Here is a 24,710-nt window from a genome sequence, read left to right as displayed (position 1 = left end):
TTAAGATTGTAAAGTGACCTAGCAAGGGTAAGAAAAAAGGCTAATTAACATTCATAGTTTATGACCGCTGCTACCGATAATGCATCGACAGCAGGCCTAAAATAAGACAATCGGTTAGTATATAAGACCTACGATTCGTAAGAATAAGTCAGTATTTAACAAGTACTGTACTCACAGTTAACAGATTCGTTCATTTGGTCCTTCACACTCGTTCATTTGGGCCTTCGAGCGGTGCAGCCAAGAGCAGCTCGCCTAACAGAGTACCAGACCGCAAAATGGTTCGACAGATCCATGCTGAAAGTGATCAAGCTAAAGGTCCCACTAGCCATACCAGCTGCACTTCTAAACGTGAAGCCTGAAAAACTAGCAGGCGAAACCAACATCTTGGCAACCATTGGAGAAAATCTTGTGCCAAAGCGCCAAAACAAAAAGACGAGCGGCCCAGAAGACCAAACGGCAGGTAGCTGCATCAAATGAACTAATCTGTTAACTGTGATTACTTGTAAGATACTGGTTTATTCTTACGAGCCCTAGGTCTTATATATTAATAGAGTTTCTCATTTTGGGTCTGCTGTCGATGCAGTATCGGCAGCAGCGGTCACAAGCTATTGCTTTTAATTAGGGTATCTTTCGCACCCTTGCTACTTATTATTTTAAAATGATATTTTTAGCGTAGGTTACTCTTAGAATCTTAAGCGACCAGATGTGCGCTATCTATTTTTATGCTACTGCCTGCAGTTGTACAATATAAGTTTTTACCGTGGGTCTAGTGAGACTGGGTGTCAAGTGTTCCTGTGTGAACATTCTACGGAGAGCCTGCAGTTTTTTAGTTGCAGTTATTTTTCTTATCAGATATACAATAATAATTACGTCTAAAAATTAATACAATCATTAACGAAGCGTAAAAGGTTAAGTCTTTTAATTCAACATGGTGGTCATTTAATTCTTGAACATTACTCAGTAGCTTATTTAATTCCTCAGAAGTACTAATCTCAGTGGCTGTTAATGGATCCCACGTAACTTTAAGTATTTCTTTCAACTCTCTTTTGTAAGAGGGAATAATGGTTCCTCCCAATTCACAAGCAATTAACAATTTGTCTTCCGTTCTACAGTCAGGTCTGATTGATAGTATTCCTTGATCTGGCTCAAGCTCACTAATTCTGGTGATGTTTTTTCACAGTGGATCCTAGCTGTCGTATAACGCAGGTTCTTAAAGAGCCAACTGCTTCTGCCTTCTAATTCTACTCATGTTTTGGATGCTACTATAGATCTGTACACACAATTCGATGGTCTGTTTGGTTTAAAAGATGAAGTTTCACAGGTGTTATCACTGGCACTGATCTGACTGAAGGCCAATTCCCTTCACACTTTTAGCAGTGTATAAATCTCCTCAATTTCTGTATTTGAATATTAAAGTCTACCTACCGAAATCTTGATCTAGCTTCCTTGTCGCATCCACGATATTAGTTTCTTTTGCGTTGGAGTCGACCATATTTCCTTGGTCCACATACACTCTTAAGAAATTTCTATAACTCTTCCTAAGCTGTGTATTTCTTCTGTATTTTTTTTCTGAGTTTAGAAACCGTGCCATCTCTTCTGGTCTTGATTCACCTGTCTTGTTCTTCCTTAAAGGAAATGGTTAGTGTATACCTTCCATTTAATTCTCTTGCTGTTTCAATAACATTTTTTTGCATCTTTTTTATCATCCTCTTCTATCTGGACTGTCTCCTCAGATATGATTGTAGTTTGCGGCCCACTATTAATAAGTGCCCGCAATTTTTCATATTCCCCAGTAGCTGACTTTACCAAGACAATTGCTGTCGTTAATAGCTCTTGCTTTTTCGCCACACAAGTGTTAACAACTTTCTCTTGAACGTTTTTAACACTTTAGACATAATGGTGCCTTTCTTGCGGCTTCTGCCCTTATGCTTAATGCATAATGCCCTGCTACCTTCCAAACTAGGCAATTTTCCGAAAAGTCCTTATTGACTTTCGGTGTCGGTCGGACATTTTTTGAACTTCTTGTGTTCTTTTCACATGATTTTCCTATGATTGCAAAGTTTATCTATCAAACTTGCGAATCATGAGTGCAAAAATTACATCAACTTCTTCTGATAAGCCCGTTTTCAATTTTATTAAATGTATTGATTCATTAATTGTATCAATGCTTTGATGTGCTCTGCTGAATCACTGTTCAGTACTGGCAACTTTATAAGCTGATTTAATTGTTCGGAAAATATTTTCCGTTTGTTTTCATAACGCTCGGTAAATAATTCCCAAGTAGCGATGCAATTTTTCCCGGAGATACAGGTTAATTCTTACGAATCCTAGGTCTTATATACTAATAGAGTGTCTTATTTGAGGTCTACTGTCGATGCATTATCGGCAGCAGCGGTCACAAACTATTGCTTTTAATTAGGGTATCTTTTTCACCCTTGCTACTTATTATTCTAAAATGATATAAAATATTAAAATTCTTCGCTCATCATCAACAAACACTTGGTACCATAGATCGAACTTGTTGATTACATTTCGATTGACCATATGTCCCATGGTTGAATTACTTCTCATACTTGCAACCATCCGTAGTACATGAACATGCCCTTATCAGCTTGACCTTGGTATACGACCAAGGCAATTCATTAATTATAGTAAGACTATGAAATAAAACTGGGCTTAAATCAGATCTAAATTACTTAGGGCCTTATGATGTACAATAAATAAAAGATAGAAATAAAAATTAATAAATAAAAATAAATATATAAAATAAATACAATATGTAAGGAACATAAAGAGCTAAAACTGTTTTACCGATAAAAGAACTAATCATGAATGAAAATACAAACTAAATATGATCTGATTAATCAACCATTTTCAACTTTGAGCAGTGGCAAAAATTTTAAAATCTTGAACCACACATTGAAAAAAAAATCTTGTTCTACCGTCATTATCACTTTTTTTTAGTTATTATTATTGTTTTTATTAACATTATTATTATGATTATTATAAATATTACTTTAATTATTATTATTATTTATATGACTTTTATTATTATTATTACTTAAATAACATATCAGCGATATTTCACAGACTTAAGCTGAGCAAAATTTGAAAATCATTATATTGCCTCATTACCGAGGCATTACAGCTTATGCTCGCTTATCTGTCCAATCTAGAATCGACATAGATGCGTAAATCCGTGGAATGATTTAAAATGGTTGAATCCAGTAATTTATGTTCTCGTTCTACCTTGACCCAAAAGGATTTCAATCTGGTAATGCGCTTACTACTTTTTGCTCGAGTTCATTAAATATACGACTTTTAATGAAAATATTAATTTTAATTTTGAATTCGTTCTTTATACAGATGAAAGTGAAAAGGCACTTCAGTAGTTGGCTCAGACAGCGGCTCAGGCTACAGATGAAAAGGTACAGCTGGCAACATTCTGAAAATTCTTAACGGTGAAAGAATTTATGATTTTGGGAATCCTGTTGTTGGTGGTTGCTCCCGCACAACGGGTTTCCGACTATACTCGCAATCAAATCTGGCACTGTGGCTTGTAGACGTTAAGTTTGCCACAGCCGTAGCATGAAATACCATATATGTATACCAAAATGGAAATTCAAAGCTGAATTGTTGTCGGATTTATTGAAGCTTTTGCAGTGCCAGTTCAAAATTGAATCTATGAATATTTTACTTAAAAAAATTGCGTTAAGTTTTTAAGCCTCATATAAGACTATCTTATAAAATGCACTCTAGACGGGGTTTTTCCAAATCCGTATTTACCAATCCGTATTACCAAAAATGTTCGCATTCAATTTTTATTAAGATTTAAACTTGGTTGAATAATGCAATATTGGTACATTCAACAAGGTCGACAACTTTTCCGATTTTTTTATAAAGCCAATGCCCTGAATTTGTTTGTTTTAGTTTTCCAAAAACTACTGATACCATTTTTAATGCTTCCCATTTAATGTATTTGTGTTTCTATTATTTTCCGATTAATTTGGTCGTCCGACAGGTTAATTACAAGTATAATACTGGGTTTGGCAATAGGGGCACATTAGCTCTATATATTTTGTAAATTGTTCTTTATTTATTTTTCAGGATATTTCATTTTACTTTTCAAGGCACCAAAGTTAACATCATTATTTTGTCTATTACTAGAAACATTGAGATAATTTTCGATAAAAGAAAGGCGCTGCAAAATATCATGATATGATTGTGCAAAGCCCGAAACAAGATTTCTTATTTCCTTATTTTCAGCTTCCAGTATTGCAATTCTGCTTAAAATTTCCAAACTTGAAGAAGCATCGATCGTAATGTCGTCAATCTGAAAAGGTTAAAAATATAATGATTTTTGTAGTTGGAAGTATCCTTGTAAGTCTTCTATGTGTGTTCTAAAGTACATAAAGTAATTGACATCAATCTTTAAAGTTTTCTAAAAAGCATGTATATTTTAAGCTTGATTCAACTTTTGTTATTGAAAGGTATTTTATATATCGTTTTCATCAAACAAATTTTATTTGTTATATGTTGCTATTTTGTAATTTTTGTTAACTGTTTTCAAAAGCTGCAGATTAATTGCCTCTTTCTCTTTAATTGAACTCTTTAGCCTGTTACATACATTTGATACATACATTACATACATTATACCCCTTTAAGCCATTTTCAATGGACTTCGGATATTCTTATTATTATTCCCCTTATTAAAAAAAGACTCGCACAGCATAGGAGAGGAAGAGGTTCTTTGACCTTAACAAAGTTTATTGAGCCACAAATCCACCTGTGACAACAAGAGCAAGTCCACCGCCTAATGAAGGTGAGCAAGCAGTGAGCAAGCATCTTGCCGCTGCAGTCCTTATCTTCCACTAATCCAGGCTTCACATTCACAAACAATAAGTCTTGTAGTTTCGTCATGCCTCCTACAGAATCTGCTTCAATGGAAAATTGTACCTCACCGCATGGTGGTCTACCCTGCAAAAGTTTATGCGATGATCTATTTAGAGAGGGGTAAGCAGGCTACGATAGTTTTGGCAAAGCCTCCGTAGTTTTACAAGTATTGATTGATTTGCTATTGTTATATCAACACTTTTCCTCAAATGCAACAATTTTATTATATTATACCAAACTTAAGAAGGAAATTCTAGTGTTTGACTTTAGAAGGATGGTTGGTGAAAATATCACCTCATTAGTTTGATGAACTTATAGTTTTTAATTTCATTTTTCAGAGCGTCACATTCAAGATAAGACTTTATATCCGTGTGCTTTCTAAATGCATGAAATATTGCATTAAATGCAATATTTTGGAAAAAATACCAAATTTCAAACTTCTATTTCCGATCACAGGCAGTGGCCTTGGACGCCAACAGTAGTTCATTGATGGACTCAAAACTGAACGGGGGAACCTTGAACCTAGCACTGGAATTTAAATTCCTATGGGTGTTTTGTCTGCGTATATATCTGAGATTCACTCCTTTGTTTTTTTTTTTTCTAATAAACGTGAAAGAAGGTCAATAGCACCATCGTTTATATCTTTACGGATAGCCAAACGGCCATTCAGGCTTTCCTCACAAAGTATTACCCTGAAACTTGTAGAAGACTGTTGAAACTGTCGTCACTAGCTCACGATAATACTTTGATTGGTTCCTTATAACGCCTGTATCTTCGGTAACGAAGTAGCCGACGAGCTAGCAAGAAATTGGCCAGGATAAGAGCTGTGGATTGCCGTGGGTGCTTCCACCCAATCCATGTTAACATCCAATTTCTATAATGAATCCTAAAAGCTAAGGTTCTGTTGATTCCTTACTAAGATTTGAAATTGGAAGTTTTTAATGAAATGATTCAAGACATTTTGTCAATTATCTGACAGGCCATCACTCAATTAAATATTATCTCCACAAAATGCACTCCTCATATAGACTGTAAGCTCAGCTTGAAACGAAGCAACTATGAAGCTACTTTTTGGGTTGGGAGGGACCATATTTAGCAGATATTCTTTAGAAATTTAGAAAAACCAAAAATTATTAGGAGAATCAAGTTAGAAATATATATAAGTTATAGCAAGTAAAATTTGAATGTGAATAATTTGATAGATAACACTGTGCAGTTCATGTACTTGGCCCATTATGCTGGCAGTGCGTTATATCGGACAGCAACTTAGTTGCAGCTACACGTAATATGATACCCTTCAGGAGCAGCAAGCTCAGCGCTATCCAGGACACAGAAGTCGACTCTATTCAATTTGTAAGAACCAAATGTGTTAAGTTTTAGATCCGATCTTGTTCCTTAACCGGTCTAACGAGGATCAACACAACTATGCAAGAAAACCCAGCCAAACTGTAAAAATATAAAATCCCACAACCTTCCTCAACAACTCATTTAAAACTCAATAACATTGCATCAAAGAAAAAGGTTAAGATAAAGTGCGTCAGCGCTTCAATCAATAATAAAAAACAAAAAATCACGCACAGCGTATCCACCAGTGCAGCGCACACACAAACTTGACACCGAAGCCGGAAGAGCTCTTCGATCTCCTCTTTGAAGCGAACAGACGTGTTTTTTGTGCACTCCGTAAAACCTTAAAACACCATTTAAAAATATGCATTACATTTTTTTGCCTTCTCGGTTTATTTTTGTTTTATCGCTAGTGCATGCTTTTGGCCTATATATTTAAATATATTAACTTTGTCATTTTCTAAATTTGTGTTTTGTGCATTTTGGTTTGTGCGCTTGCGCCATTAGCTTTGTGGGTAAGCCTCTCTTGGTGTACAATATCTCGTGGGCAATCGATAATCTTTGAATTTTTCACGCGCCTTTTTCAAACTTAAACTTTGATTTATTTCTATATTCCGCCGCTTGTTTGTGTTGCGTAAGCTCTTAATAATTTCTAACTAAATACTTTTCTTACATTCGGCTGCGTTGTTACAGTAAAAACCCACAACAATAATGGATCAAAAGTTCTCTGCTTCTAAATCGCTTGCCAAAATCATATAATGGCAAGGCAATCAAGTATACCTTCTTGGCTATGTGAAATTTGAGTGAATACTTAATGGCCGGTTATGGTTTGCACTGCAGTTGCGACTCGTGTAGGGGGAAATGCGAAATGCGGGAGTTTATGCGGTAGACCAAGACTATCTTTGAGGGTCTGATCTTTGGTTTTCGTAAAATAAATGATTAGCTGAAAGCTGTTGGATGAGACTTCTGGGAATACTATTCCTTCGTCCTCCTCCTCCTTGTAACTTGACCTTGACAAATACCCTTCAGCCTACGACTGCAATTCAACAGCCTACTATTACGATCACACAGACTCTTTTATTACTCCTGTAGCTATACTAGGACACAATTTCAGTTCCGTTACATGTGACACCGATACGAGTAGAACCAATCGTTAATAAAAGCCTTTATACAGTTAAAAATTTATGTCGCAGGCAAATAAATTTTCTCTTCTACCAAAACCAAATGCAGATCGCGCTAAGAGCTCATTTGCTTTAGCAGGAATAAAATAAATACCAAATTATCAATTAAAATAGCAGCACATACACACAGCACACAAAAACAATACTATCCCAATTGCAATGTGCTTTGCGTTAGCTGCCGCGTTCATGTAGCCTGCCAATATATATAAAACCATACGTTTTTTTAATATTCTTGTTTCGTAACCGATCTTGATAACATTTTAAATATTTTTCTCAAAAATAAAATTGCATTAAAATTATGGCTTACGTTTTATTTATCCATTACTTGTAAATGAGGAGAAACAAACTAATACTGCGCGGGCACTAGGAGGACTTACATTCCAAAGTCTTTATCTAGACATTGAGGTCTTTATCTATTATAGGTTCTGAGATCCTTGCGTTCATACATACGGACAGACAGAAGGACATGATCTTGCATATGTATACTTTATGGGTCTTCTGCCTGTTACATACATTTGCACAAAAATCAATCAGATTAAATGTAACAGGTTCTTTTGACATCAAGACATAAAGGCTTCAATGTCGGCGTATAGAAGAAGAACTCTATAGTGAGACAGTATCAGGGAAGGTCATGGATGAAAAGTGTAAAGAGCAAAGGACCAAGATGACTACCTTGGGGAAAGTGAGGAAAGTCACCTGAATTCATTTAGAAAACGATTTCTGAAAAAACCTTTTTGGTTTGACGATCCGTACACGACAAAGATACTTTATATATATTTCTGGTATGACCTATATTAGAGTATGTCCCATGTATCTGGTCGCCGAAATACTTTATTCATCAGAAACAAACAGGATCCACGTGGGTACAAAAAAAAAACACGTTCAATATAGACAGAAATATATATTTTTTAATTAAACTCAATTTTTGGCCGGATAGTACCGATTTCGTGGTATCAGTCACACACTAAATGATTGTGACAGTATAAGGTTCTGAGGGTCACGGTCGCAGGCAGGAAAAAGGGTGAATACTTCTGAGCCGTATTCTGGGCAAAGGAGGCAAAAGGTATACCAGGTAGCTCACCAGGCTTTTAATCTTTTAGTGGAAGGTCCCTGTTGCTAGTCGTACATCGTAATGTTGTGGGGGTACCGATGAAATTACTTATTCGACAGTGTTGCGTCCATATGACCCTTCTCACGATTAAATAACGTATTCAGCTCAGAAGCATCTTCGTCTTTGAAATCGCCCTGCTCAGACTTAGACTATACGAAACCGATTGAATTAACGATCGTAGCGTCAAATTATGGGATCGAAACAGTTCTTTCCCAAAATAACTGCCCTGTTGATATGTTATCTCAAACATTAAAGGAAAGTGTAACGAAATACGCAGCAAATAAAAGAGAGAGAGAGAGGTTAGCTATCGTCTAGAGCATAGAAAATATCCGTCAATACATAAACGGACTAAGAGATATAACAAAGACACTTAGCATCCTTTAACCCTTAACATTTGCAGTCTCAGAAAAGGTCTCCTACGGCGTTAAATCTGTCCGCCGACTCTAGCTATAAGAATCAACTCTATGTAGTGTTTAATTTATCAATTTAATCTAATTACGTTAACTTATTGAATAATAAATAGCTCGTTAATGCCAATACATTACCTTCTCCAATGAGGTTTGTATGTGCTCTCTAGCTTTCGCAATTTCGGACACTAAAAAGCTGCAGTTGTTCGGCTTGGTTACCTTAAAAAATATTAATTGAATAAATTAAAAAACATTACGAATATGAAATATACAATTGCGTTAAATTTTTCAATTTGGTATTAATTAATTTAAAAAATACAATTGAACTGCTTATCTACGTTTTGCTCGCAATAGTAATAGAGCTCTATTTGTGAGTGTCTCATTTGGAGATACCCTGAACCCATTAACGGGCTGCCGTTACAAACATTCTTACAACAAAATACTTAATTCCGTAAGTAAGGGCAAACTATCGATGATTGTGAGCAAACTCTATCAGCTTAGCTATCATAGATGAGGAATTTATACCCTTTCTACTTATTTTTGAGGGTTCAGAACATAATTGAGAAATGAGTATCGATTGCTTTGACTAATGTTACTTATAAATGTACATTTAGTTGATTTAATAAATTCATACTTAGACACATATGCATACTACTGCATAGCACCTGGATGAGCGGGATAACTGCAGTAAAGCAATAATAGTGGTTCAGTGCCTCGGATGCGCTGGATTTCAGCTGGTCACGCATAAAAATGAAGCTGTGGTAGTAAGCATCTTTGATCAAAGAACGTACGAGCTTGGAAAGGAGGCAGCACAATCATATCGTGGTCGGTCGATAATTATTCTGAAAATAGGGCCCCAGGCAAGCAAGAAGAATGCCGAAAACAATAAAGGTATTTTCAAACTTTCCGCTATACCTTATGTTTTTAAGAGAATCGTAACATCTATACTGCAACATTTATGCAGCTCTATTATTTCACCATCCCAGCGTGCGTTCGTGAAGCGTAGATTTACAACCACCAACCTCCTTGAATTAACTTCACAATTGACGGTTTTAAAAAAGGATACGGACAACAGTGTAAGTTTAACTCTATTAGATCTTCTAAATTTTGCGATGTCATAAAGAGATTAGTCGTTCTGGTTTATTATTTAAATCAAATTAAAGCTAAATACAACAAGAGTATTCTAGCTGGAAGTGCCCGACTAGGGAATACCCGTGAACTTTTTCTACCAACACCGAATTCAGCTCGAGCTACGCACTCGTTTGCTTTAGAATTTAAAAAATATTGCTTCTACCCAGTAAAGGAGTCATACCCGCAACAGCATTCATTCTTGCTAGCGCCTCATACCTAACAGCCATGCCAAAAATACAATTCCGATGAAAAAAAAACTGAACTCAAATAGCAGCATACACAGAATAGTGCATACGATACAATGGCAATTGCAATTCTATTTGTGTGTATTTGATCACATGTATACAAAAAATATAGATTGCCAAAACACGTGGCATTCCAATATAGGCACACGTTTTCTTTAAAAATTTCTGTGTTTGAAATTTGAAATTTCACGAGTAAGTCTTATTGTGCGAAAAATAGTCGTATATTATCAAAAAGACAACAGAATTGTGGATTAAATAGGTGGGTGGTTATAAATAATTTATTTATTTAGCGACAAAATAAAACGAAACTGCCCCTGTGGCCCATACTCACTAATAAAGCACTCTATCCAAGCGGATCATATTCCGGACAGTGCATAGGACGCAGACGACAACATTGTTGCGGGCGTTATGTTGTTGTAGTCGTATACGAAGCGTACGCTAAGGCGGACCGCGGCCATGCGGTCGGAAGTTACGCTCTTAATGTGAATGTTCAGGAATTGTATTGTAGCTACGCAACTCAGGCGAATGTGGTGGAGATACCGACTTGATCTGATCGATAGACTGACCTTTAAGGGGAAGTATGTCGCGCAAAATAGTTTCAAAACCGAAGCACCCTTATAATTCGATGGCTGTGGTACAACTAGAACGTACTTTAATGCACAGCGCATATGTCACAATACCGAATTAAGTAGGCCCTGGGGTATCGCTTTAACATATATTGACATTTATTTACATGAAGATTATTAGCCTAAAAAGTACGCAGACTTTAGCCAGGAAGGCTACATTGACGTTATTTAAGCTCTCTAATATGAGCTCGCTTTTTGCAGATTACTTTTGTACTCTCATTCTCTAGCCCTTTGCCTTCTGCATAGTCAAATAGGGGATGCAGGTCACAAAATCAATAAGCTTTTAAATTTTCTTCTGAGACATTTTCTTTGATACTTAAAATCAAATAATTTGTGTTTCCGAGAAGTGCCATCGGGAAGGTAAAGAATTAATGGGTCTTTTAGGCGATGTTTAACTCCACTCTCAATTCAGTTTCGCGTCATTTCGTGGTATCCAACAAAATACAATCGATTTTGCGACTACTTCCACTTCCGATCCTAAAGAAATGGCTTGGCGTTTACAGATTTAAGTCTATAAAGAGGTGATGACTACGACACATGAGGATGTTGAGATAACCTTTAGAAGAGATTCTTGAATTGTAAAAAAACTGTTTATGCAAGGCAACTAGTTAAAGTAGAATCATATATTTAAAATCTTATTTCGATCAGTAAAAGAAGTCTTGTCATCCTAGTCTTCAAGTTAAATTCAAGGAGGGCAAATAAAAAACTGTTTCTTTAGTGGCAACCATACAAGTTAAACTTAAACTACTCGTCATCAAAGTATACTCATGTAATGTATCGGCAAGGAGATCCAATAAAAAAAAAGGAACAAATAACAATTATTGCAGATATAACATTACCCTACGGCGTGGAACCATTGCAGGCTGCGAAAAGCAGATTAATCAGCATAATTTAACAAAGCAATCCCATAAAATATAATAAAAAGTGTACGAGTCGCAAAATCAATATAGAACAAAATCTGAGTTAATCGAAGGCATCAAACACGCTTGGTTTACTGTTTCCCTACAATACATTAGTAACTTTAATTCAATTCCCCATCGATATCACGAAGTGATTATCAGGAATAAAAATCACTATCGTTGATTAAATATTTTGGAAAAATATAATTATCGCAGATGGCACTATCCCGATGACCAAATTTTCGTTACTTTTATTTGTACTTTTACTTAAAAATTAATTATGGTATCTTGAATGTAACAAAAGCCATAGTTGTTTTATTTTAAGAAGATGACAGGCAAATGGACAACAAATTTAAGACGATAGTTCAAATGGTTTAGATAATATTGAACATTAACTAAAAATGTTAATAGGATCGCTAATCTTATGACGCGCAACATTAACATTATTTTAACGTATGCTAGTATAAGTTAACACCTAAGCTAACCAAAATTCCTTCATTTGATTCCCGCAAGTGGCAAGTCAACATGCTGGCAAAATGGTGTTGCGTATGCAACTTAGCTGCATACAGCTACCATGGAATCGCAAATTAGGCAATTAGAGGAACCAAAAAAGTTTGTTGGTTCCCAAGAAATGAGAACCCATGCGAAGTACACAAACTTCAAGTCTGAGGTAGCTATCATCGAACTCAGAGTTAATAGTTTAAAGTCAGGAAATTTTAAAATGCTTCATTATTTTAATATTAACGTCTATAAGATCATATACGAAACGAGCTCCCTACTAATGTTTTTCAAATCAATCCCCTCTTTCCATTTATATAAATAAAATTGACGTAATTATTTTCCAAATTAACAAACTAACATCGCATTCTACAAGAAGAAGTAGCTATAAACGAAATTGGATCTGTATGAAAATGGATTGATTTCAAAATAATAACAAATAATTTGAAAATAATAAACAAGCTCTAGTCGGGAGCTAACGACCCTCTTATTCCAACACCAAATGCAGCTCGCGATACGCGCTTGTTTTAGTAGTAATAAAAACAAATCAAACAAAAAAATCCCCTTGGTAGGGTTCAAGCTCGCAACTGACCGCATTACAATAATTAATCCGACGTAATGAGAAAAAAAACAGCACTGAAAACAATGCAAACGCAATTGCCATGCTGCTGATAAAATTCAATAAAGACGAAAGATGTATACAAAAACTCTTGCAATTTTTCCTATTTATTTAATTTATCTATTTAATTTATTGCTACTTAGTTGCTTTTAACCATTTTTTATGTGTTTAGGCTATAACAAAATAGAGAGCTCAATAGAACTCGAACACGCGACAGGCCACTCTTCTTGCCACCATCTCTACTCAACAACAATACTAATATTTGAGTCTCGATGAGAAAAAAACCAACTAAAGTAGCAGCACAGAAAAAAGTTCAATCGCAATTGCAATTCTGCTGATAGAATTCAAAGAAGTCGCGCATTTACAGAAATTCTTTCAATTTGACCTATCTGCCTAGAACAAGTGGTCAGCCAAAACACATTTTCTTTAATAACTGTTGTGTTTCTTAACCGATCTTAATGATATTTTCTACAGTACACCTTAATGTGCTATAGAATATTTGTGTGTTCTCAAAGTCAATTGCATTAAAATTGTGGCTTAAATTGGTGGGCAATACAAATTAAGTTATTAACTTGATTCATAGCTTTATGGTGGTAGCGGGGAGTTGGCGATAGCTATAAAATAAAAGTTACTTGATATATATATATATATACATATACTCTTCTAGAATCAAGATATGAAGATTGGTGACTCTAGCTGTTATCTACCAACATTGACCAAAAACATGATATCGGTATATATTTATATCGGTTGCTTGGACACGGAGTAAGTTATCGATTATCGGAAACAAACTCGTACCGCGCAAGGAGTGGGAGTACCTACATACCAAATTTCACTCTCTATCTCTTATAGGCTCTGAAATCCTTGCGTTTATACATACAGACGGTAGGACAGACAGACTGACATGGCTATATCAACTCGGCTATTGATGCTGATCAAAAATATATATGCTTCACAGGATTGAAGATGCTTCTTTCTGCCTGGTACATACATTTGCACAAATACGTTATGCCCTTTTACCCATTTTCAATGAGTTCAGGGTAGAAAAAGATTGAAGCACCTACGATCTACCTGTTTCTTACAATCGACCTGGACGTTCGAGATCAGAGAGAAGGAGTTATCACCTGAGTTACCCAAAATAACAACATTTGGTTAATTAGTTTTTTACATTTAGTTCCCGCACGTGGCAACTAAATACTCTATAGTCAACTACCTGTTACAAAATGTATCATTCTTGTTCCAAAATAGACTTGAGGCGTAAGCCTGCAATTTCGCATAATTTTTATTCTTGGTAGGTATACTGCCAGTAATGATTCTAATGGTGATTTTTTTATTTTTATTATTTTAAATTCTTTTATTAGCTAATTTTATACTATTCTTTAGCATCTTAACCTAGCTGATGGTGCTAATATGTCTTGTCTTACAAATTTGTATTCCTTCAATTACAAATTTGCTGTCATTATTTCTCATAGCTTCGTTCTTCCAGCTATAAATTCTCATAAAACTTCTTTTGTGTACTAAAGGAGCATAGTGTTTCCCTTCTTCGCCAATTGCCTTTTAATCTAACCCTTAGATTTTCTAACATTCTATTTATTTGGATAGAATTCCAATCCACGAAATATTTGATAAAATACCAACCCTGCTCAACGTAGATTCGTAAAGAATCAGTCAACTTACCTCGTTAGTAAAAATATGATTTTCCATAGCTTTGCCATTTGCAAATTTCTGTCATTTACGCCAACTTCAGTAAGGCGCCTCACTGTGCACCGTAACCTTTTACTTTTAAAGCACCGTTTAGATTAACCTCCCTGACTTTTGTTTGGGATTTTTTGGTAATGATTGTATATCCTCTTACCCATCAGTTAACTTAAAATAAGTGTAAAGCGTTAGTAGATGATGGTTCAGGGCATTAGGAGGGTACTTCAGACTAGAGCTCTATTACTTGTTTATGTAACGCGGTTGATGTAAATATGTTCCTAATTCTCTTTATATTGTATACCATTGAAGAGGAGGCCAGAAATGTGTCACGCATAGGAGACATCTCCGACCCCATGAAGTTTATATATTCTAGATCACCATCAATAGCCGAGTTGATATACTCATATCTATTCGTCTTTTGCGAACTAATCTCTCAGTTTTGAAACTTGGCCTAGGACTGTCTTTTTGTTGTAGGTATAATATATGTATGTCGGAAGAGGCCTGATCGGACCCCTCTATCATATAAAATTAAGTTGCCGTATGAAAAATATTTTGGCTTTTCAACATATCTCGACAACCTTGGCATTTTTAAGTTTCACCATGCTCCCTACGTATGTATGTATGTATATGCAAAATCTTATCAAAATCGGACCATTACATCATATACATACATTCATACATACATAGCTGCCATGAGAACGATTGGTCGAAATGTAATATATTGTATGACAAAGTATTTAGTTTTGAAAGACATTTTTATGCAACTCAGAATTTATGAGCTTCACTATTCTTAAGTAAAGAATTAAATCTTCGGTGCCGAAGATATCGGTATATACTCGTTAATTCTAAACCATAACCACGATTCGAGAACTTACATTTCAAATTTGGTGACTAGCTTTTAAAACTTATGAGATTTGCTCAAACGGGGCAAGTTAATGAGTATCGGAAACAAAAATGTACCACTTGTACACTTGCACAATGCATTGTATGATTAGTGCTTGTAATGCGCGGGAACTAGGTGGACCCCAGTTTAATTTTAAGTCTCTAGCTCTTATCGATTCTGAGATCCTTGCCATCATTCTTTCATACAAACGGTTATGGTTAGATCGACTCGGCTATTGGTGCTGACCAAGAAAATGTATACTTTGCGGGTAGAAAAATCATTGATAATTGAGTATATATATATATATATATTAATTTTAAAATCCATTATTAAATTTGGGAGAAGAGTTCAAAGCACCCTGTGAGACCATCACCCTGTATAAGCATTTAATTTTTATACCCTTGCAGATTTTGTCGTAAAATGTGTAACGCATAGAAGGAGACATCTCCGATCCTATAATGTATATATAATCTTGATCAGCATCAACAGCCGAGTCGATATAGCTATGTCCGTCTGTCTGTTTCTATGCGAACTAGTCTCTCTGTCTTAAAGCTATTTTATGAAACTTTGCAGAAATCCCTCTTTCTGTTGCACGCAGCACATATGTATGTTACAAACAGCTGGATCGGACCATTATATCATATAAATGCTATAGGAACGATCGGTCGAAAATTAAGTTGTTGAATAAAAAAAACATTTTGTTTTTCAAGATAACTTGACCAAACTCGGCATTAACTATTTTCCCTGTGCTTCTTAGATACGAGTAAATCACTATAAGCATTATGAAAAGGTTGGGTCTGCTAGGGTATTAGATCTTCGGCGTGCCGAAGATAGCCTTTCTTTCTCGTTTGAAATGCTCTTTAGATCTAGAATTATATATTACTTTAGGTATTCTTCATTTTTGTATGTCATTCCACTGTGCTTTAGTATCAAAACAAAATTTACACAAACACCAAATGGTAACATTTCTCTGCATGTATGATTGACAGATTTATTATCCAACCAGATACCGTGTGATGTTATTTATATCTACAACAAATGCGTGTATATCATTTTCTACATATGTATGTACTTACGTTACACAACCATTCATAATACATTTTTTCTGCATTGTCGTAGCGAGCTTTATCAATCCAAACTTTATCCATAACTATAATTTTGGGTCACTAGAGCATGCAATAATCTACAGTAAAAATATTTGATTGAAACTTGGCCATTTAAAAAATACTGCATGAGTACTCTAATGAAATATTTTATGTGAATTAGCATGGCCGTAGGAACTCTAAAACAGAACACATGTAAACTCATTTTGTGGTTGTGAACCTTTATGGAACCCTCGTTTGCTTATAAAAAATATGCTTATCAACGGATTGATGCGATGTATAATTTAATAATTTAAATTTTAAAGTTTTAAAAAATTATATTTATACAAATTCGCTTTGCATTTACACTTTGTGTAATGCAAATATAATTCACACATTTTTGCGAGAAGAGCACAATGTCTTATGAATACATTCTTTTTGTTTAGCATTTTGATGGCAACATTTATGATATCTAGCTTTCTTTGCGACTCACGAGATGCTAACCGCTACATAATTTGAAAGCTAAACTTTAAAACTATTTAAATGGTACTGAGACTCTTGTATAGTATGTACCGATCAGGAATATTACACAATTTAGATGCTTCCCTACATTCGTCAAATAAATGATTACAGATCATTTATATGAAGTCTTAATCTTTGGTATTTACATAGATATTGATATATCCATGTATATATATATAAATAAAGATCGATATTGATGCCATTAAAATTTTATAAGAATTACATAGTAGACACCAAAGTAATTCACAAAAGGATTTCCCATAGCGTTGTTCCGTTTTCCGTGCATTTGTTATTTAGTTTTTGTCTGTATAGATTTTTTGTGATCGCACGGGAGTCCAGAAATCTCAAAGTCGCGCAATCCCAAATAGAAAACTCCTCTTTGTTTATAAATGTCGGTAAAGGGCAGTCAATAGCAATTGCTTTCTGTTTAATGTTTCATATAGTTTACGGGCCCATCTGAAAAGGACAGAATACGGGCAGGTGAAAGTTTTGGGTGCAGATTTCTGATAGACTTCTTAGGAACATTGTGCGAAACACAACGGAATTTTAGCCTCAATGTCTAAATACCAAGGAACATTATTGAATAGAAAGAACTAAAAAAAAAAAACAAATAAATTATTATAATGATAAACTATCAAATAAAATAAATATGTTCCGTATGTGTGGACTGGGAATAAAATAACAGACGAGCAATAACAACTCATAAGGAGCAAAAAAAGTTTAAATTGTTCCCAATTGAAATGGGCATGGACCGTGTGTTTTTCCGTGGCATACTCTGGCCCGACAGTGGTACAAAACTCGTTATCGTAAGGGAACCCCTAGCAAACCATGCGAATGGCAAACGAGTTACATTCTCTTTTACCTCTTCTGTAAAAGGTTTGCAGAGCTCAATCTCGTTCTAGGCCACGCCCTAGTTTCCAACATTTTAAGTAATTTTCAGTTAACAATAACCAAAAAAACTTCTCTATATATACAACTCTTGGTCCTGACACTTCGTAATGTCCATTCTTCTTTAGTGGATATTGAGGTCCAAGACGGTGGCCTCAAATTCATATTCAATGATCTTTATTAAAAATCGTTTAAGACATGCCCTATATGTTTCGAAAAATGTAAAACAACAACAACCCTCTTTAATGATAAATGCGAAACAAAAGTTGAATGGGCGAAGTTACAGGTGTATGCTCATTCGCATAGATATTAAAAAAAGTTAATTTGGGACGTGTTTCAAGCTTTTCGCAAAATGCACAACTAGCTTCTAACTTATTTTCCAAGCTCTATATAAGAACTAAATGCACCCGCATTTGTTGTAAATTGGCGCAAAGCAGTCAAGTGAAAGATTTTTCTTTATCATGAGTTTAAAATGGGTGTGTTTATCGCGACGTAGAAGTAAGAAGTCTTGTTGATATTCTCCCGAAGTACATCGATTGTTCTTTGGAAAGTACTTCCCCTGCAATAATGATGCTCCGAATCGGATACTTATTCGCAGTGGTTTTCGATTGAGCTTTTGGAAATCTTTGTCAGAAAGTTTTTACCTGTGCCTGAGTGTCCACAGAAAACTTAGAATAAGCCGGCTCATCGTCTTCGGTGCGGGCTGTTCCGATGACCTAAGTGTTAAACTAGAGCACCACATCTGCGAATGCCCTAACACGGCTCCTCGTCGCGGGTCCGGGTTATTCCGACGACGTGCGTGTTAAACGTGAGCAGCTAATTAGGATCTGCGAATACCCTAATACGTACTTTCATCAGCCTTAAAAACTAGTCCTTCACAACTGAAGGAACTTTTATTTGGCCTATTTTTTTTTTTTTAATTAACGTTCAATGAACGGGAGCAGGAAGATTTCGTTAAAAATAAAAATGTTTCATTTTCATCTTCGGTTTCTGTGACTGGTGCGGATGCATCGTACTCCTAATCACATAATTTCTGACGAGCTTTATGATTAACTCTCTAACACCTTTGGTCACTTTGCGTATCCGAGCTGGCAGATATCTTTTAATAACTTTGATAATTACTGGTTCGTGCGGTGAGCGTGCATCCAATTTTCTACCGAGAGAACAGAACATAAGTACGGATCCTTGTACAAATAGTCCTGATATAAACACGCGAGTGCTGTCTGCTCTGTGCTGATCATTCATGTGCTGTGCCACAGAGACACCATACTCCATGTTAACAAACTCTTCCCGCTTAATCAAGTGAAGTAGTCGGTTGTCTAGCTATAATGATATTAAAAAAACTGCCTTTGCCGTTGGGCGCCAAAAAACGTAGTGCTTTTGATATTCATTAAATAATGGGAGAGACTTTACAACGTCGAGTGTTTGCTCGCAAAGTATACTTTCCATTGTCACATCCTCATATATATGTATCTAAGGTTTCGTCACCGCCAGCTTTTGTATGCGGCTTGCGACATCCTGTAGTTTTTTATTAATCTCGTAAAAAGAAGTATTGAAAATAACATATGTTACATGCAGAAGGGAGTCCATAAAGTCTACACTTTCAGTAGCCGAATCTGTCTGTCCGTTTTTGCGTCCGTCTGTACGTATATACGAACGCGCTGATCTTAGAACCTATAAGGCCTCCTAGTATTCTCGGAGTACGAGCTTTTCGCACATTCGTTTCCAAGCAACCGATAATAATCTATAAGCTAGAATCTCATCATTTAGTTATGGCCAAACCGATTTCTTTTTTTATTGGCTATTTTTATTGATGGCCGTTGAATAAAAGAATGATTTTCATGAGGTTTGCAGTGTTTTGGTCTTTTCATTGAGTGGCATTATTTTAGATTCAATCTAATAGATGGATGTGATCCTAAAAGATACAAGCTAAGATTGGACAGCAATGCGATAAAGTATTTTGGTCTGATTGCTTGTAAAGGAGAATATTGGGTGAACAATTTTAATCATTAGATTGATCGATGTAAGCAAAGGTCTTGGACTATTTAGTGATTGGCTATGAAAGTTGACTTATTAGACAGTGAATTCAGTCTGCAGATGGTTGTAATATTGTTCCAGACTTTCGCCTGCTATTTTTATTTTGCACTCTTGAAGTGCGATATTAAACAATTTCCGCTTTTCTATGGAAATGAATAATTTTTCCATTAAAGATGGTTGCACGATGCATTGTATGAAAAAAGTAAGCGCATTTACAAGTATCAGATATGACGCAACAAGAACAAATTTTCTGGTCAGTCCGATTTGGTGGCACAAAGCAAAAAAGAAATTTCACAGCTCGTAGGTACCGACTGATTTACTGACCAAAATTCAACTAACTCTAAAAAACATATTTTCTTATAATGTAAGCTAGCCCTACTCCCTAAAATCGCTAATATTATCCCTCGTGCATGGTGTCGTTTGTCGACCGGCAGCATCTGCAACGGTTGTTTCCGTTCAATGCCCGCAAAAGCTGCAGAAAGTGGTTAGTGACCCGCTCTGTCAGGGACCTTATCTCCCATTCAGAATTTCATATTCTGTCCTACTTCGTTTAGCCTTTGCATTCGCATATTGTGCTTTAAGGGCTTTACTTTTTAGTTCTGCGTCAATATTTGGTGAGATGGATAGATTTTATCGATAGGTAATAAATGTAAAGGACTATGTTTCCCCAATTATATGATTCTGAGGGTGACGATGTTTAATCATTACGTTTGTTCTTAAAAAATTAACCTGATCGTGTTTTGCGAGGTGGTCTGTCTCTTGGCTTGCCATAGTAGATATTTATGGGACCAAGACGGTCGATTGGGGCATCGTCCTGAGTCAGACGATTCATTCGGGTTAGGCTATGTGGCTTGACATAAAAGTAACGAATTGCCTACATCCATAAGGAGATCCTTGTCTGCTATTAACTGTGGTTTTTTTCCATGTGGGGCAGTACCATTTTCATTACAGAGCTTCTATCTTTGAACTGTGTCCTCTATTCGTGATTAGATTCGACCTATTGGCCTAAGGCCAATACGGAACGAAATTCCTTTGGTCTTGCTGAAAACAGAACGTTGTTTAATGATTTCTTATTTCCGGAAAAACACACGTAGAGCGTGCATTCTATACTTTTCGTTCAGTGTGACAGCTATGTTGTTGTCGTTGGTCATGATCGCTCTGTTCGTAAGTAACGTAAGCTTTTTCTCTGCCGCGTTATAGTATTGCAGACGTATTAGATTTCCTTTCTGAAGCGTGAATATTGCTTTTTTTCTTAAATATATGGGGTTCTTGCCCGCACATGTGAAGTCAAGCCGGCTTATTATAGCTTTGAAGTTTAAAGGCGTGTCGAATGTACCATGTCAACTAGTCCGTTAAAGCATCATAATATTTGGAGCTACCGTCGGATTTTTCGTAAGTTTCAGAAGCGGTCTGTGCCACTTTCCTTCGTAAGACGTATGTCTCTAGTTTATCCTCAAGGTCTGATAAAGATTTTACAATGTGTCAAGTTTCCCTGCCCAGAAATGTTATTCGAACCTGCAAAGTTAATATGTTTCTCCTTCTGGAATTCCGTCACTGTTGCTAAACATTGGTTCAAATGTTGTATTTGTGCCTAAAAACTCTTTTGTTTTTAATTAATCTTTTATTAATTTAGGTAACTTCACAAGTCGTAAAGAAGTTATATTTATCGGTAGTAGCTTCAATTAAAATCAAACATAACATTTCTTCCCATTTTAAGGATCTGGTGAGAATATCAATCTTGATTTATGTACTCGAGTCGAGCGACGTACACTTTGCTCTGTTGGCATTGGTGTTTCTATTGATGTTGACTATCACGGTTATGTTGGCGATCCCCTTGGTGCTGATAAGTACATCTTCATTTAGTGAACTATTATTTTCAGCCGTGCGCGAAGCTTTCTGAAGCTATCATTTTCGTCTGCCTGACTCTATAGGTCTCTCTTCTGCTATGCTATCAGCAGGCGGTGAATTTTTAGTTTTGCTGATGTTTACTGCTGTGTGTTAACCAAGTTTGCTTGCATTTTAAAAATTGTTTTGCTGATACCATGATATTCAAAAGTAATGCAGGTGGATGATATCTCATAATTGCACTATGGTGATTTGTATCCATTTCTTGTGAGACATTGACTGCTATCCAGCATATGCAAATTTTTCCTATGTGCTGGTATTATCTGGTTTCTCGTTCAACTAGCGAAGCTGTAACTGGAAGCTGATTTATTTGTCGTGTTATAAAATTACCGAAGTCATCCCGACTTGGACACCTTTACTTGTGTTGAGTGGTAATCGAGAAAAGTAGTCAGCAATTACATTTTCCTTAGATGTTTTGGTAATTACTGCGAAACTGAGGTTCCTTAAGAAGTTTGGCGAAAGAGATTTGGAAGGGTGTTCAATTTATGCGAGTGCTTTGTTACCGGTAACCAATATCCAACTTCTGGCGTATACATATTTTAAGAATCTTTGTAGAGCTCATACAAGTTCCTTATCGATTTGTGAATATTGCTTGTGGCACTCATTGTACGGTTGGCGTCTGCAACTGGACGTTCGCCACCATTTTCCAAGCGATTCAATAGTGCAGAAAATGTACCTGTGTTGCTGGCATCCGTTACTAACACTAATGGAGGTGTTGGGTAAGCCATCATCACCTGTTGTGCAACTAGAATTACTTTGATTGTGATGTAAGCTAATTCCGTTTCTTTTGACCAGTAAAATTGTCGTCCTTTGAGTATATCGCGCAGCAGTTTTTCCAAAGTTGACAGAGTTGGTATGAAATTTGAGCAGTAAGCCGCTTTTCCAAAAAACAGTTTAACTTACTAGATTGTAGATTGTAGATTGTAGATTACTAGATTGTAGATGGTTTCGGTACTTTTAAGATGACCTCAATATTCTTAGTTGATTTATGTCCCGAAAACTGAACCGAAGATGCAGCGAACAGGCAGGTTCTTTAAGTTTTATAATGTTGATTTTAAGGTTTTTAGCAGCTCGTCAACATCTTACGCAAATATTAGAATATCGTCAAAGAAGTTACGTACATTAGGAATATTTTTCAATGTGGCCTCCATTGTTGGCTGCCAAATTGCCGGTATGTTTGCTGCTCCGCACACCGCAGGAGTCGGCCGAATGAGACCGTGTGTGGCCGCATTTAATGTCAGTACGTGTGCGAAGTCGTCGTCAATGCGCAAATGTGAATACGATCAGTTACACCCAGGTGTGTGAACACTGTGCATCCTTTTACTTGATTGAATATATGGTCTGCCTTCGCAATCGGATGCTTAACAATAATCATTTAAGAATTTAAAGTTGATTTAAAGGTGCCAGTGATTCGCATACCTCCCGCTTCCTTCGTTACGTGTTGTTACCCATTCTGAGTAATCAACTCGTTTGTAGAAGCCTGCATCATTTATGCGTCGATATCTTTGGTAGCGAAAATGGGCTTTGCCTCCTGCGTCAGGTGCACCTTAAAAGCTGGTCGTTTAAAGGCTCCTGCTGCAGGTTCGGATATCGAATAAATTTGGTTGGTGTTTTCTGTAGTTGTGATCTCTTCGTCGACTGCTATTGATAAGAACAACGACAAGAACATGTCGTGATCTATGTGTTTGGTGTCGACAGAATTGATTGTAAGGATCCCAGTAGATCGATTTCTTTTGCAAATAATGAGTTCCATTCTCGCCCACACAGTGTGTCTAGGTTTCCTTCTACTATACGATAGATATAGTTGTGTCCAGTTCCATGGGTGTATTATTTCAATAAATCTTGATTGTAATGATGATTCTACCCACTGAATTGATGGAATTGGTATTATGGTATGGTTCTCTGAATGGGTATAAGGGTATATTGTATTTGTGCAAAATCCAAATGTATGTAACAGGCAGAAGAAGCATCTCCGACCCCATAAAGTATATATATTCTTGATCAGCATCAATAGCCGAGTCGATCTAGCCATGTCCGTCTGTCTGTCCGTCCGTCCGTCCGTATGTATAAACGCAAGGATCTCAGAACCTATAAGAGCTAGAGACTTGAAATTTTAGATGTAGGTGCTCCTAGTGCCTGCGCAGATCGAGTTTTCCGATAATCGATAACTTACTCCGTTTCCAAGCAATCGATATAACCGATATCGATATCCTGTGTTTTGGGCAATTTTGGTAAATAATAAAAGCTAGAGTCACCAAACTTGACATATAGCTTCTAAAATAGAATATATATATGCATTTGATGTTGGAAGAATAGGGTTCAGGGTATCGCCTCGTCGGGAGCTCCCGACTAGAACCTCTTACATGTTTATATATGTTTATTGTATTGAAACAAAAATAGCGTACATTTTTATTTCAGCACGGTCGGTTTAGATGATATTTCGCCAAGCCTGGTTGGGTCCTCACTCTTTATCGTGGAAAAACGTCAAAGGAGTTTTTTTTTAATAAAGCTGCATCGTCACGTAGGTAGTCGGGGGGTTCAGGGGCGTCTCCTATATCTAGTTTGGAGGAGGTCCTTGAAGAATCTTCTCTTGAGCCTCCTGACAACACACCTCCCAGCGAGAACTCTTGCTACCCGGTTACAATGTCGCTGCAAGCGTTCGTTGTATCGGTTGGCGAATGCTCCGACTTGGCTGTCTATAGTGTACATTTTGAGGTCTCTGTGCAAGGTAGAATATCTGA

General features: G+C 36.3%; 1 protein-coding gene across 3 annotated transcripts; it reads right to left on the bottom strand.

Annotated features, from left to right (window-relative positions):
* Positions 1 to 3,879: 3,879 nt before the first annotated feature.
* Positions 3,880 to 16,762, bottom strand: LOC115763959 (probable elongation factor 1-delta). Of its 3 annotated transcripts, none has more exons than XM_030706756.1 (3): positions 14,632 to 14,820; positions 9,075 to 9,155; positions 4,029 to 4,333 (listed from the first exon to the last, which is right to left on the bottom strand). In XM_030706756.1, exons 1-3 carry the CDS (start codon positions 14,656 to 14,658, stop codon positions 4,097 to 4,099), a joined length of 345 nt encoding a protein of 114 aa, XP_030562616.1. In that variant the 5' UTR covers positions 14,659 to 14,820; the 3' UTR covers positions 4,029 to 4,096. The 3 variants fall into 3 exon arrangements, with proteins under 3 accessions (XP_030562617.1, XP_030562616.1, XP_030562615.1); XM_030706755.1 differs by lacking the exon at positions 14,632 to 14,820 and adding an exon at positions 16,612 to 16,748 and having other exon boundaries at positions 4,057 to 4,333; XM_030706757.1 differs by lacking the exons at positions 9,075 to 9,155; positions 14,632 to 14,820 and adding an exon at positions 16,612 to 16,762 and having other exon boundaries at positions 3,880 to 4,333.
* Between the last annotated feature and the right edge of the window lie 7,948 nt (positions 16,763 to 24,710).

The sequence above is a fragment of the Drosophila novamexicana genome, unplaced genomic scaffold, assembly GCF_003285875.2.
Source record: "Drosophila novamexicana strain 15010-1031.04,08,12 unplaced genomic scaffold, DnovRS2.1 tig00000796-arrow-arrow-pilon, whole genome shotgun sequence".
NCBI classification, from domain to species: domain Eukaryota; kingdom Metazoa; phylum Arthropoda; class Insecta; order Diptera; family Drosophilidae; genus Drosophila; species Drosophila novamexicana.
This window is presented reverse-complemented; position numbering and strand designations above follow the sequence as displayed.